Genomic DNA, 10,572 nt, shown 5'->3' with positions numbered 1-10,572 from the left:
TATACTCAGTTATGTATCAAAAGCATCATAATCTCAAAGTGACAAGGTCACCAAGTCAACCCCAAAACCTTGAGAAGACCCTTAGATGGCTGACTTGTTTCGAGGGACAGTTCCATCTTCTTCAGAGCCGCCTTTTTTTTACCTCCATCCAGCCCTTGAGACATTATTCCTCCCAATGATACCAACAATGGAGCACTATTTCTCCCAGGGACCCCAGGGACACTAACCATTGGACACTGTTCATCCCACTAAACACCAAACAATAGGGACACCATTCCTCCCACTGATGCCAATAATGGGACGCTGTTCATCTCACTAACAATGGACACCATTCTTCCCACTGCCACCAACAATGGGACGCAGTTCATCTCCTGAACACCAATAGAGCACCATTCCTCCCAATGATACCAACAGTGGAGTAGCATACCTCCCACTTACGCCAATGGGACACTGCTCATCTTGGGAACACCAACAATGGGGAATCATTCCTCCCAATGATACCAACAATGGGCTAGCATAACTCCCACTGACAACAATGGGACACTGTTCATCCCACCTAACACCAATAGGGGCACCATTCCTCCCACTGATGCCAACAATATGGCAATGTTCATCCCCCTAAAACCAACAATGGGGCACCATTCCTCCCACTGACACCAACGATGGGACGCCGTTCATCTCGCTACCACCAACAATGGGGCACCATTCCTCCCAAATGATACCAACAATGGGGCACCATTCCTCCCAATGATACCAACAATGGGGTACCATTCCTCCCAATGATGCCAACAATGGGACATAGTTCATCCCACTACCAATGATGGGGCACCATTCCTCTAATTAAAAGGACATAAAACTGGCCCTTAGTTTAAAAGGTTTGAAGACCCCTGCCGTAGAATGTCTTTCCCAGAAAACTGGCAGCTGAACAGTGTAAATTCTAAGATCTGGAAAAGCAGCCTCCAAAAAAGGAAGCTTAGACTAGTAGTTTCCTCAACATCACTTTTTTTTTTTAACCTTCCAAATTGTAGAATGTGTGAAGCCTCCCTCCGTTCCCCACACTGGATTGGCTAGGAGTATCGAAAAGGTCCCCATCTCTGTTCATATTGGCTGAATGCTTTATTGGCACCTCCCAACTTACACAGACATACATCATCCTGTAATGTCCTCCACAGCTGCCAAGAAGAGACATCTATTTACGAATACAAGATGAAGACTAGTATTCACCCCTTCACCTCTCTCTGGATAGGCTGGAAGAACCAAGGGTCCCCCACCTCACTTTATATTGGCTGACTGCTTCAGGAGTACCTCCCACAACTGTCTTCTTTCCAAGACATACATTATCTGGTCATTTTCTCCACTACTGCAAAAGAAATTACATCCATTTCCTAATTCACAAAAGCATGAAGCCAAGCATTCACTTCTGCTTCACTCTTGATTGGATAGAAGAATCAAGGGTCCCCTCACCTCACCTGGTATTGGCTAAATGCTTTGTGAGTTCTGATCCATTTACCCCCCCCCCCTTCTCTTACAGACCAACATGCTCTGGTAATATCCTCTATTGCTGCCAAGGATGCGATTTCTATTATTATTAATATAGGGAAGCAAGGGAGGGCAGAGGGCGGGCGAGCCCACCCACGGGGAGGGCAGAGGAGCGGGCGAGCCCACCCACGGGGAGGGCAGAGGAGCGGGCGAGCCCACCCACGGGGAGGGCAGAGGAGCGGGCGGGCGAGCCCACCCACGGGGAGGACAGAGGAGCGGGCGGGCGAGCACACCCACGGGGAGGACAGAGGAGCGGGCGGGCGAGCACACCCACGGGGAGGACAGAGGAGCGGGCGGGCGAGCACACCCACGGGGAGGACAGAGGAGCGGGCGAGCACACCCACGGGGAGGACAGAGGAGCGGGCGAGCACACCCACGGGGAGGACAGAGGAGCGGGCGAGCACACCCACGGGGAGGACAGAGGAGCGGGCGAGCACACCCACGGGGAGGACAGAGGAGCGGGCGAGCACACCCACGGGGAGGACAGAGGAGCGGGCGAGCACACCCACGGGGAGGACAGAGGAGCGGGCGAGCACACCCACGGGGAGGACAGAGGAGCGGGCGAGCACACCCACGGGGAGGACAGAGGAGCGGGCGAGCACACCCACGGGGAGGACAGAGGAGCGGGCGAGCACACCCACGGGGAGGACAGAGGAGCGGGCGAGCACACCCACGGGGAGGACAGAGGAGCGGGCGAGCACACCCACGGGGAGGACAGAGGAGCGGGCGAGCACACCCACGGGGAGGACAGAGGAGCGGGCGAGCACACCCACGGGGAGGACAGAGGAGCGGGCGAGCACACCCACGGGGAGGACAGAGGAGCGGGCGAGCACACCCACGGGGAGGACAGAGGAGGGGGCGAGCACACCTTGTGTTTGTACTGATGTCCTCTGCAGCATCCATAGACAAACCCTGTCTAAATCCATTTAAAGAAAAGAAAAAAAAAACTCGAACACAGGTTGCATGGCATTTTTCTAGTTTTATTTCTTGATTGTAATGACAATTTTTAAAACATTAAAAAAAAAAAATGGACCCTTTCCAACCACTAATGTATCATTTACTCAGGACCACACTAATTGCTAACATCTTACATGTTTGCACAGCGGTATATTCCTGTGCTGAGCGATGGGACATCACGAACCCTCCCGTCTTCGAAGATCTGGCTTCTGCAGTCTCCATCAGCGTACCCATTGTTCTCAGTCTATCTAGATCAAAAGATGTTCAACGTTCTTGCTGTGACTTGCATGCAGAGATTTCCAAGACTACGTGCGAGAGATGATCGCCTCACAAAAAACTTTTTTTGGATTTTTTTCTTTTTTTTTTTTTTTAACATTCTATACTGGTAACATAGTATATACATGAGAATACGCACAATATAAATGTGTGTACAGAATCCCTTTCCGTAAATGAGCATGGCAATGAAGCCACTCGTACAAAACAAAAAAATTGAGAGAAAAAAGTGTTTTGGATATAGCCGATAAACTTTCCGGGTGAAGGTTGGAAAAGGCAGATCTTGAAAATGTAAAAAGTCGTAAATTTCTATCCTTAAAAACTAATTGAGGGGTTTTGGCTTCTCGGCGTTTTGCATGTTGTGCACCCGGATGTGAGCCAGTAGGGTCTCCTCTTTGTTGAAGCTCCGCTCGCACTGGTTGCATGGGAACGGTTTATCAGGAGCGTGGGTGGCCTGGTGGGCCATCAGCTGCGTCTTCAGGAAGAAGCTCTCACTGCATTGAGTGCACTTGAAGGGCTTAGTGTCTGTGTGCACTCCCTCGTGGGTGATGAGCAGGGACTTGTCGTTGAAGCTCTTCTCGCAGTGACGGCACTTGTACGGCTTGGGTTTCAGGTGGCACTCACCATGGGCTTCCAGGCTGCTGCGGTTAGGGAACCATTTGTTGCAGTGGTTACACTTCTGCGGCTTTTCTCCAGTGTGGGTCCTCTTGTGGGCCACCAGGAGCGTCTGATCGTTGAATTTTTTATCACACTGGTCGCAGTGGAAAGGTTTGCCCTCTCGGTGAATGTTGCTGTGAGCAGCAAGCAGAGCTGGCTTCGAGAAGCTCTCGTCACACACCGGGCAGGGATAGGCAAGCTTTCCAGTGTGAATTCTCTGATGGGCTTCCAGGATGGACTTGTCTCGGAACCTCTTTTCGCAGTAGTTGCACTGGTGAGGCTTTTCATCCAGCAGAGGGCTGTTACTGGCGCTTGAGTTGGAGCTTTCGGTGGGTGTTCGGCTCGTTTGCGGACTCTCAAATTGGTTATTCGGCACATGCTGCCTGCGATGAACCATTAGGTCGGATTTCAAAGAGAAACGGGCGTTGCAGACGTCACATGGAAATCCTTTATCATTCTTATGGATCCGGCGGTGGGCTTCCAGGGCATTACTATGTTTGAAACATTTCTCACACTCTGCGCAGTAATACTGACGGCGCCTCCTCAGGTTCCTCCCATGTGTCGGAGGAGAGTAATCGCTGTCCCCTTCATCATCCTGCCCGCTCTCATCATCCACATCTTCATCGGGGCTATCATCAACCCGGATCCTTTTCACTGGTCTTCTGCGTGCCTCCTCTTCATCTTCCGGGTCAGGCTCAAGATAGACATCAATGGTCTCCACATCATCTTGATCCTCCATTTCTGTTCAACCAAAGCCTGTTGAAAGATAAAAGAAAATGGACCATTGAGGACTCATTTGAGGACTACAGTAGGTATCATTGTCATGGTGATGGATGGTCAGTTTAAGAACCTTGTGGCCCAGTCAGGGCTCTATGGCTGCAACCCTGCAAATCCACAAGTTTTGTGACCAAAAGACAGTTGTCATCTACTATGCCAACTGAAAGGAGAATTTAAAAAACAGACATAATTAAAAACTAACATCTGATTAATGAGCACAATTTAACCACCAAGACGAGGCCTATTCTGACACTTTGTTTACAAGCAAAAATCAGTATTTTTTTTGCTACAAAATTACTTAGAACCCCCAAACATAAAAAGGTCCTAGAGAAAAAAAAAAAAAATGGTCGTCATTGCAGTTTTGTACGTCAAATGGTATTTGCATAGCGGTTTTTCAAACACAATTTTGGAAAAAATGCACTTTAATAAACCGTAAGTGTTACAAAACTCTCAACAGTAAAATCAGTCAGTAAATGCAGTAAAGCATGCTGGTTATACTCACGGTGGAACCTAAGGGGTTAAATCCCCCCGCATTGTGTAAAAACGCACTGTTCGATCCTGTCTTCTCTGATCCTCCTCTTCTTCCGGTAAGACATACTATATTGCCAAAAGTATTGGCCCTGCCCTCCAAATCATTGGGTTCAGGTGTTCGAATCCCCTCCATGGACACAGATGTATACAATCAAGCCCCTAGGCATGCAGACTGTTTCTACAAACATTGGTGAAAGAATGGGTCGCTCTCAGGAGCTCAGTGACTCCAAGCGTGGTCCCGTGATAGGTGGCCACCTGTGCAATAAGTCCATCCGTGACATTTCCTGGCTACTAAATATTCCACGCTCAACTGTTAGTGGGATTATAACAAAGTGGAAGCAACTGGGAACAACAGCCACTCAGCCACCAAGTGGTAGGCCACGTCACATGACAGGGCGGGGTCAGCGCATGCTGAAGCGCACAGTGCGCAGAAGTCGCCAACTGTCTGCAGAGTCAATAACTAAAGACCTCCAAACTTGGTGTGGCCTTCAGATGAGCACAACAACAGTGCGTAGAGAGCTTCATGGAATGGGTTTCTATGGCTGAGCAGCTGCATCCAAGCCTTCCATCACCAAGTGCAATGCAAAGCGTCGGATGCCGTGGTGTAAAGCACGCCGCCACTGGACTCTAGAGCAGAGGAGACATGTTCTCTGGAGTGATCAATTGCTTCTCTGTCTGGCAATCCGATGAACGTGTCTGGGTTTGGAGGTTGCCTGGAGAACGGTACTTGCCTAACTGCATTGTGCCAAGGGTAAAGATTGGTGGAGGGGGGATTATGGCGTGGAGTGGTTTTTCAGGGGTTTTGCTTGGCCCTCAAGTTCCAGTGAAGGGAACTCTTAAGGCGTCAGCATACCAAGACATTTTGGACAATTTCCTGCTCCAAACTTTGTGGGAATAGTTTAGGGACGGCCCCTTCCTGTTCCAACATGACTGCGCACCAGTGCACAAAGCAAGGTCCATAAAGACATGGATGAGCCAATTTGGGGTGGAGGAACTTGACTGGCACAGAGTCCTGACCTCAACCCCATAGAACACCTTTGGGATGAATTAGAGCGGAGACAGCGAGCCAGGCCTCCTCCCCCGACATCAGTGCCTGACCTGACAAATGTGCTTCTGGAAGAATGGTCCAACCTTCCCATAGACACCCTCCTAAACCTTGTGGACGGCCTTCCCAGAAGAGTTGAAGCTGTTATAGCTGCAAAGGGTGGAGCCAACTCAATATTGAACCCTACGGACTAAGACTGGGAGGCCATTAAAAGGTCATGTGCGTGTAAAGGCAGGCCGACCAATACTTTTAGCAATATGGTGTATGTATGGAGTCCCTCTGCACATGCTGTTTGTGTATTGCTAAAGGTTTTTTTTTTCTTTTCCTGGGGGAGTGCATGTGATCAGCACAGGGCCAATCAGCAATGTCCAGAGATCAGGGTTTCTGCATCCAAGAGAAGAATGAAAACTCCTACAAGCTATATCCAGTGCTATGCTGGACACTGATAGAAGTAGTCACAAGACTGCTATATATTGCTGATGAGAAAAGGTATTTAGCAGTTTATTTTTACTGAAAGAACTGCATTTCCATGTTCTGTGTACTGTGGGAGACCAGATATAGTGAATGCAGGGCCCTGGGTTTAGTAATGCTTTAATGCAGCAAAGCGCAGAAAAAAAAAAAAAAAACACCACGCCCACAGCCACCCCTCTGTCCAAGGATACCACAGCCACCCCTCTGTCCAAGGATACCACGTCCACCCCTCTGTCCAAGGATACCACGTCCACCCCTCTGTCCAAGGATACCACGTCCACCCCTCTGTCCAAGGATACCACGTCCACCCCTCTGTCCAAGGATACCACGTCCACCCCTCTGTCCAAGGATACCACGTCCACCCCTCTGTCCAAGGATACCACGTCCACCCCTCTGTCCTAGTATACCACGTCCACTCCTCTGTCCTAGTATACCACGTCCAACCCTCTGTCCTAGTATACCACGTCCAACCCTCTGTCCTAGTATACCACGTCCACCCCTCTGTCCTAGTATACCACGTCCACCCCTCTGTCCTAGTATACCACGTCCACCCCTCTGTCCTAGTATACCACGTCCACCCCTCTGTCCTAGTATACCACGTCCACCCCTCTGTCCTAGTATACCACGTCCACCCCTCTGTCCTAGTATACCACGTCCACCCCTCTGTCCTAGTATACCACGTCCACCCCTCTGTCCTAGTATACCACATCCAACCCTCTGTCCAAGGATACCACGTCCACAGCCACCCCTCTGTCCAAGGTTTTGCTCACCTCATCAAAATGAAATCAGGTTTGACAACTTCTATCTTTCATGAATCCATGCTGTCTGTTGCTTAAAATATTTGTTTCCAGGAAGAACTCCTCTATGCGTCTTTTCTTAAACTCTCCAGTATCTTCCCAACTATAGAAGTTACACTAACATGTCTATAATGACTTGGGAAAGATTTTGACCCCTTTTTAAATATTGGCACCACATTGGCCTTACACCAATCCAGTGGTACTATGCCAGTCATTAAATAGTCCCTAAAAATTAGAAACAATGGCTTTGAAATAACAGAGCTCAATTCTTTAAGGCCCCCGTGGGGTGTATGCCATCCGGTCCAGGGGCTTTATTCACCTTTTATTCTGTCTAATATTTCTGGATCATATCAATTGTGAGCCAATGTGGATCATCTGGAGCTGTGTCAGTACCACGCCCAATATGGAGCTCCCCCCCATGCTCCTTTGTATACACAGAGCTGAAGAAGGGATTTAATAGATTTGCCTATAACCCATTTTATGTTTCATTAAAATATATAAGATGTAACACCAAGTAGATACCGAACATGTCACGCTTTAAAATTGCGCACACGCGTGTAATGGCGACAAACTAGGATATGTAAATATATCCATAGGCGACGCTTTTTTTGCAGGTTACCAGTTTCGATTTACAGGAGGAGGTGTAGCGCTAAAATTACTGTGCTCACTATAGCGTTCGTGGCGATACCTTACTTGTGCGAGGCGATCACTGCTTACATAGGAGCGCGTGACCTACATATGCATTCGCTTCTGCATGGAGCGACAGGGGTGCTTTAAAAATATTTTGAAATATTTTTTTATTTTTACACTGTCCCTTTATTTTTATTTTTTTTAATCACTTTTATGCCCATCACAGGAAATAAGGGATGAACGGTCCTCTTTATGGAGATATCTGGGGTCTACTCTACCCAGATCTCTCCTATAACCTGGAAAACATCAGAAAAATAACATTTAAAAAAAATACATAAAAAAAATAAAATCATCCATTACATCCAATGGCAACATTGGACACTTCCTCATGTTACAGCAGCGGGGATCCTCTGCTCTTCTAGCCCTTCAGGTCAGGACATTGGCAGATTCCTCTCCATCTGGATACTGAATTATGTTGAGTGTCATGGGGGGGGGGTTGTTTGAAGGCGGCCACTGGATCTAGGACCATTAAGACGCACCTTGTGGTGACATCCTGTTGTACATTAGTATGGTATTGCTCTTCTGTCTCTGAGAGGATTCCAATACTAAGGTCAGGATCCACCCACATTCCTGGCTCAGCCTCTCAGCATGCCACAGATATCCTGAGCCAGGCGCTCCAGGCCCCTGCACAGCCTGGTGCTCTGAGCAGACTCAAGAACGGGACTGATCGCTCAGTTCTCAAGCTTAGAGACGGCAAGGGACATATACCTGATTGATCGATCAATGCTACTTTTTTTTCCAATCCCGCACTTCTCCTTTAACCACTTCCCGTCTGGTCCATGTAGATAAACTACCGGACGGGAGCGCTGCAGAAGCAGGTTGACGTTTCTAAACGCCACCCACATTCACTGCCTGTGCACGCTCCCTGGGAGCACCGATCGCTGTACGGGACCTCTGTGTGAGGTCCCGATTCATGCGATCACCGATTGGCCACAAGAGTAGTAGTAAACAAGTCACTTCTGACATTGCTTACTAGATGTGAAATATCACAGGTCACATGGTACAAGGCTATTCACAACAGCCTTGTACCATGTGACAAGCTGTGACGAATCACAGCTCTCACCGTATTTCTCAATGGCTGCAAGAATTCAGCCAGAGAGAAATAGAAATGATTGCTTTTACATCTTTTATGGGTGTAAAAGTAATCAGTGTAAAAAATAAAAAAAAATCATCCCAAAACAAGTACAACCAAAAAATACATGGCCTCACAAGAGAAATGTCCAGAGGGTCAAACCCCAGAGACAACAGGGAGTAAGCAGAAGATGGGAGATGGAAAAAAAGCATCGGTGATCGCTCCAGGTTTTCTCTGGGAGTGTCCAATATGAGCCAAAGTGTAGTAACTGAAGACATAGAAAAAGAGTTAGCTATAGAAAATGCTGAAGAACAAGAGAATTCAAAAACGCCTACTAAAAATGAAATAGAAGAAATGTTTATGAGATTGGAACAGGCTATAAAATAGGAGATGGCGGTAATACATAAAGACCCGGGGCAAGTTCTGTCGCCGGTAGAAGAAACTGAGGGAAAACTGGATAAACATGCCCAAGTAATAACCAATCTAGAAAAACAGACGGAGGAGATGCGAAAGGAGCAAAGGAGATTGGAAGACCAAGAAAACAGAGATAGAAGGAGCAACCTAAGGAGACAGGGTTTGCCCGAGACTTCACAAGGAGATTTGATGGAGATAAAGAAAACGCTCAATAAAATAACGGACAGATCATTAACAGAGCATCTGAAAAATCAACAGAGTACATAGAATAGGAAGATCCCAAGGAACTGGGAGTGAAAATCCCAGAGATGCGATTGTGCGATTTCACAACTACAAAGAAAGAGTAGATTTATGGAAGATGAGAAGAGGGATACCAGTAATAAAATATGAAGATGCAAGTCTACAGATTTTCACTGATATAACATTGGAAACACTGGCCAGAAGGAGAATGCTGAAAGCATTACTAGAACAAATGAGAAAACAAAAATGTACAATACAGGTGGGAATTCCCAACATGTTTAATTGGATGGAAAGATGGCCGCTCTGCAAGACTGAGGTTCCCAGAAGATCTTGGGTGACTTTTCAGAGACTAGAATTACAGAAAATAGACATCCCAGGATGGGAAGAGGGGGTAAAGGGGAATAGGGGATTAGAGAATGAGAGATGGAAGTCAGTCCCCAAAAGAAAAATACATCAGAAACGGGAACGGGAAAGAGGGAATGGAGGTGGGAGATTTTTGGAAGTCTATCTTTTTTTTTTTTCCTTCTTCCCTTTCCTTATCTTCCTCCCAAGCAAGGTGAGAATTTTAAAAGATAGGCGGAAAATGGGAATCCTTATATACATCCAGACAAGCAGCCCAGGGATTGGGAACACGGCCTGGGTGGGCGTATATGGTCAGAGCTCCACCCTATCCCGGAATAGACTGTGGGACTAGGACCACAAAATGATTCAAAGGCAAAATAAGAGCCATCGGGTAGTAGGATATCTTCATGTCCCTTCGGACGGACAAACGTACTGTCGCTGGTATGAATATGGTTGGGAAAAAAAAAAAGAAAATATAGGAAATGGATGTGGTTAGTTTTATGACCTATAATGTAAAGGGGCGGAATACCCCGGGGAAGATGCAGAAGATTCTTAGGGAACTACAACAGCGATCTATGTCAGTAGTATTTCTACAGGAGACTCATTTATTATAGGAAGCAAACGTTATGTTACACTCTAAAGGCTGCAAATCGCGTTGATAAGCATTTGAAATTTTGTTTTTTTGTTTTTTTTAACTCTTCCAGTTCCTGATGCTGTCCAGAGCCTTTTTTCTTCATGAAAAATGCATGCAAAGTATTTTCAAGGTA

The 10,572-nt window shown here is 47.3% G+C and overlaps 1 protein-coding gene across 1 annotated transcript in view; it reads right to left on the bottom strand.

The window, feature by feature from the left end:
• Positions 1–2,498: 2,498 nt before the first annotated feature.
• Positions 2,499–10,572, bottom strand: part of LOC149434610 (uncharacterized) — a 28,857-nt gene continuing 20,783 nt past the window's right edge. Inside the window, exon 3 of the mRNA XM_089663585.1 lies at positions 2,499–4,182. Within this exon, the coding sequence (XP_089519711.1) occupies positions 3,092–4,165 (1,074 nt within the window). The 5' untranslated portion in view covers positions 4,166–4,182 and the 3' untranslated portion in view covers positions 2,499–3,091. The remainder of the gene's footprint in view (positions 4,183–10,572) is intronic.

The sequence above is a fragment of the Staurois parvus genome, unplaced genomic scaffold (assembly GCF_062004578.1).
Source record: "Staurois parvus isolate SC_StPar_1 unplaced genomic scaffold, SC_StPar_1.0 ptg001724l, whole genome shotgun sequence".
Taxonomy (NCBI): domain Eukaryota; kingdom Metazoa; phylum Chordata; class Amphibia; order Anura; family Ranidae; genus Staurois; species Staurois parvus.
The sequence above is the reverse complement of the archived record's forward strand: the minus strand, read 5'-3'. Positions and strand labels throughout refer to the sequence as shown.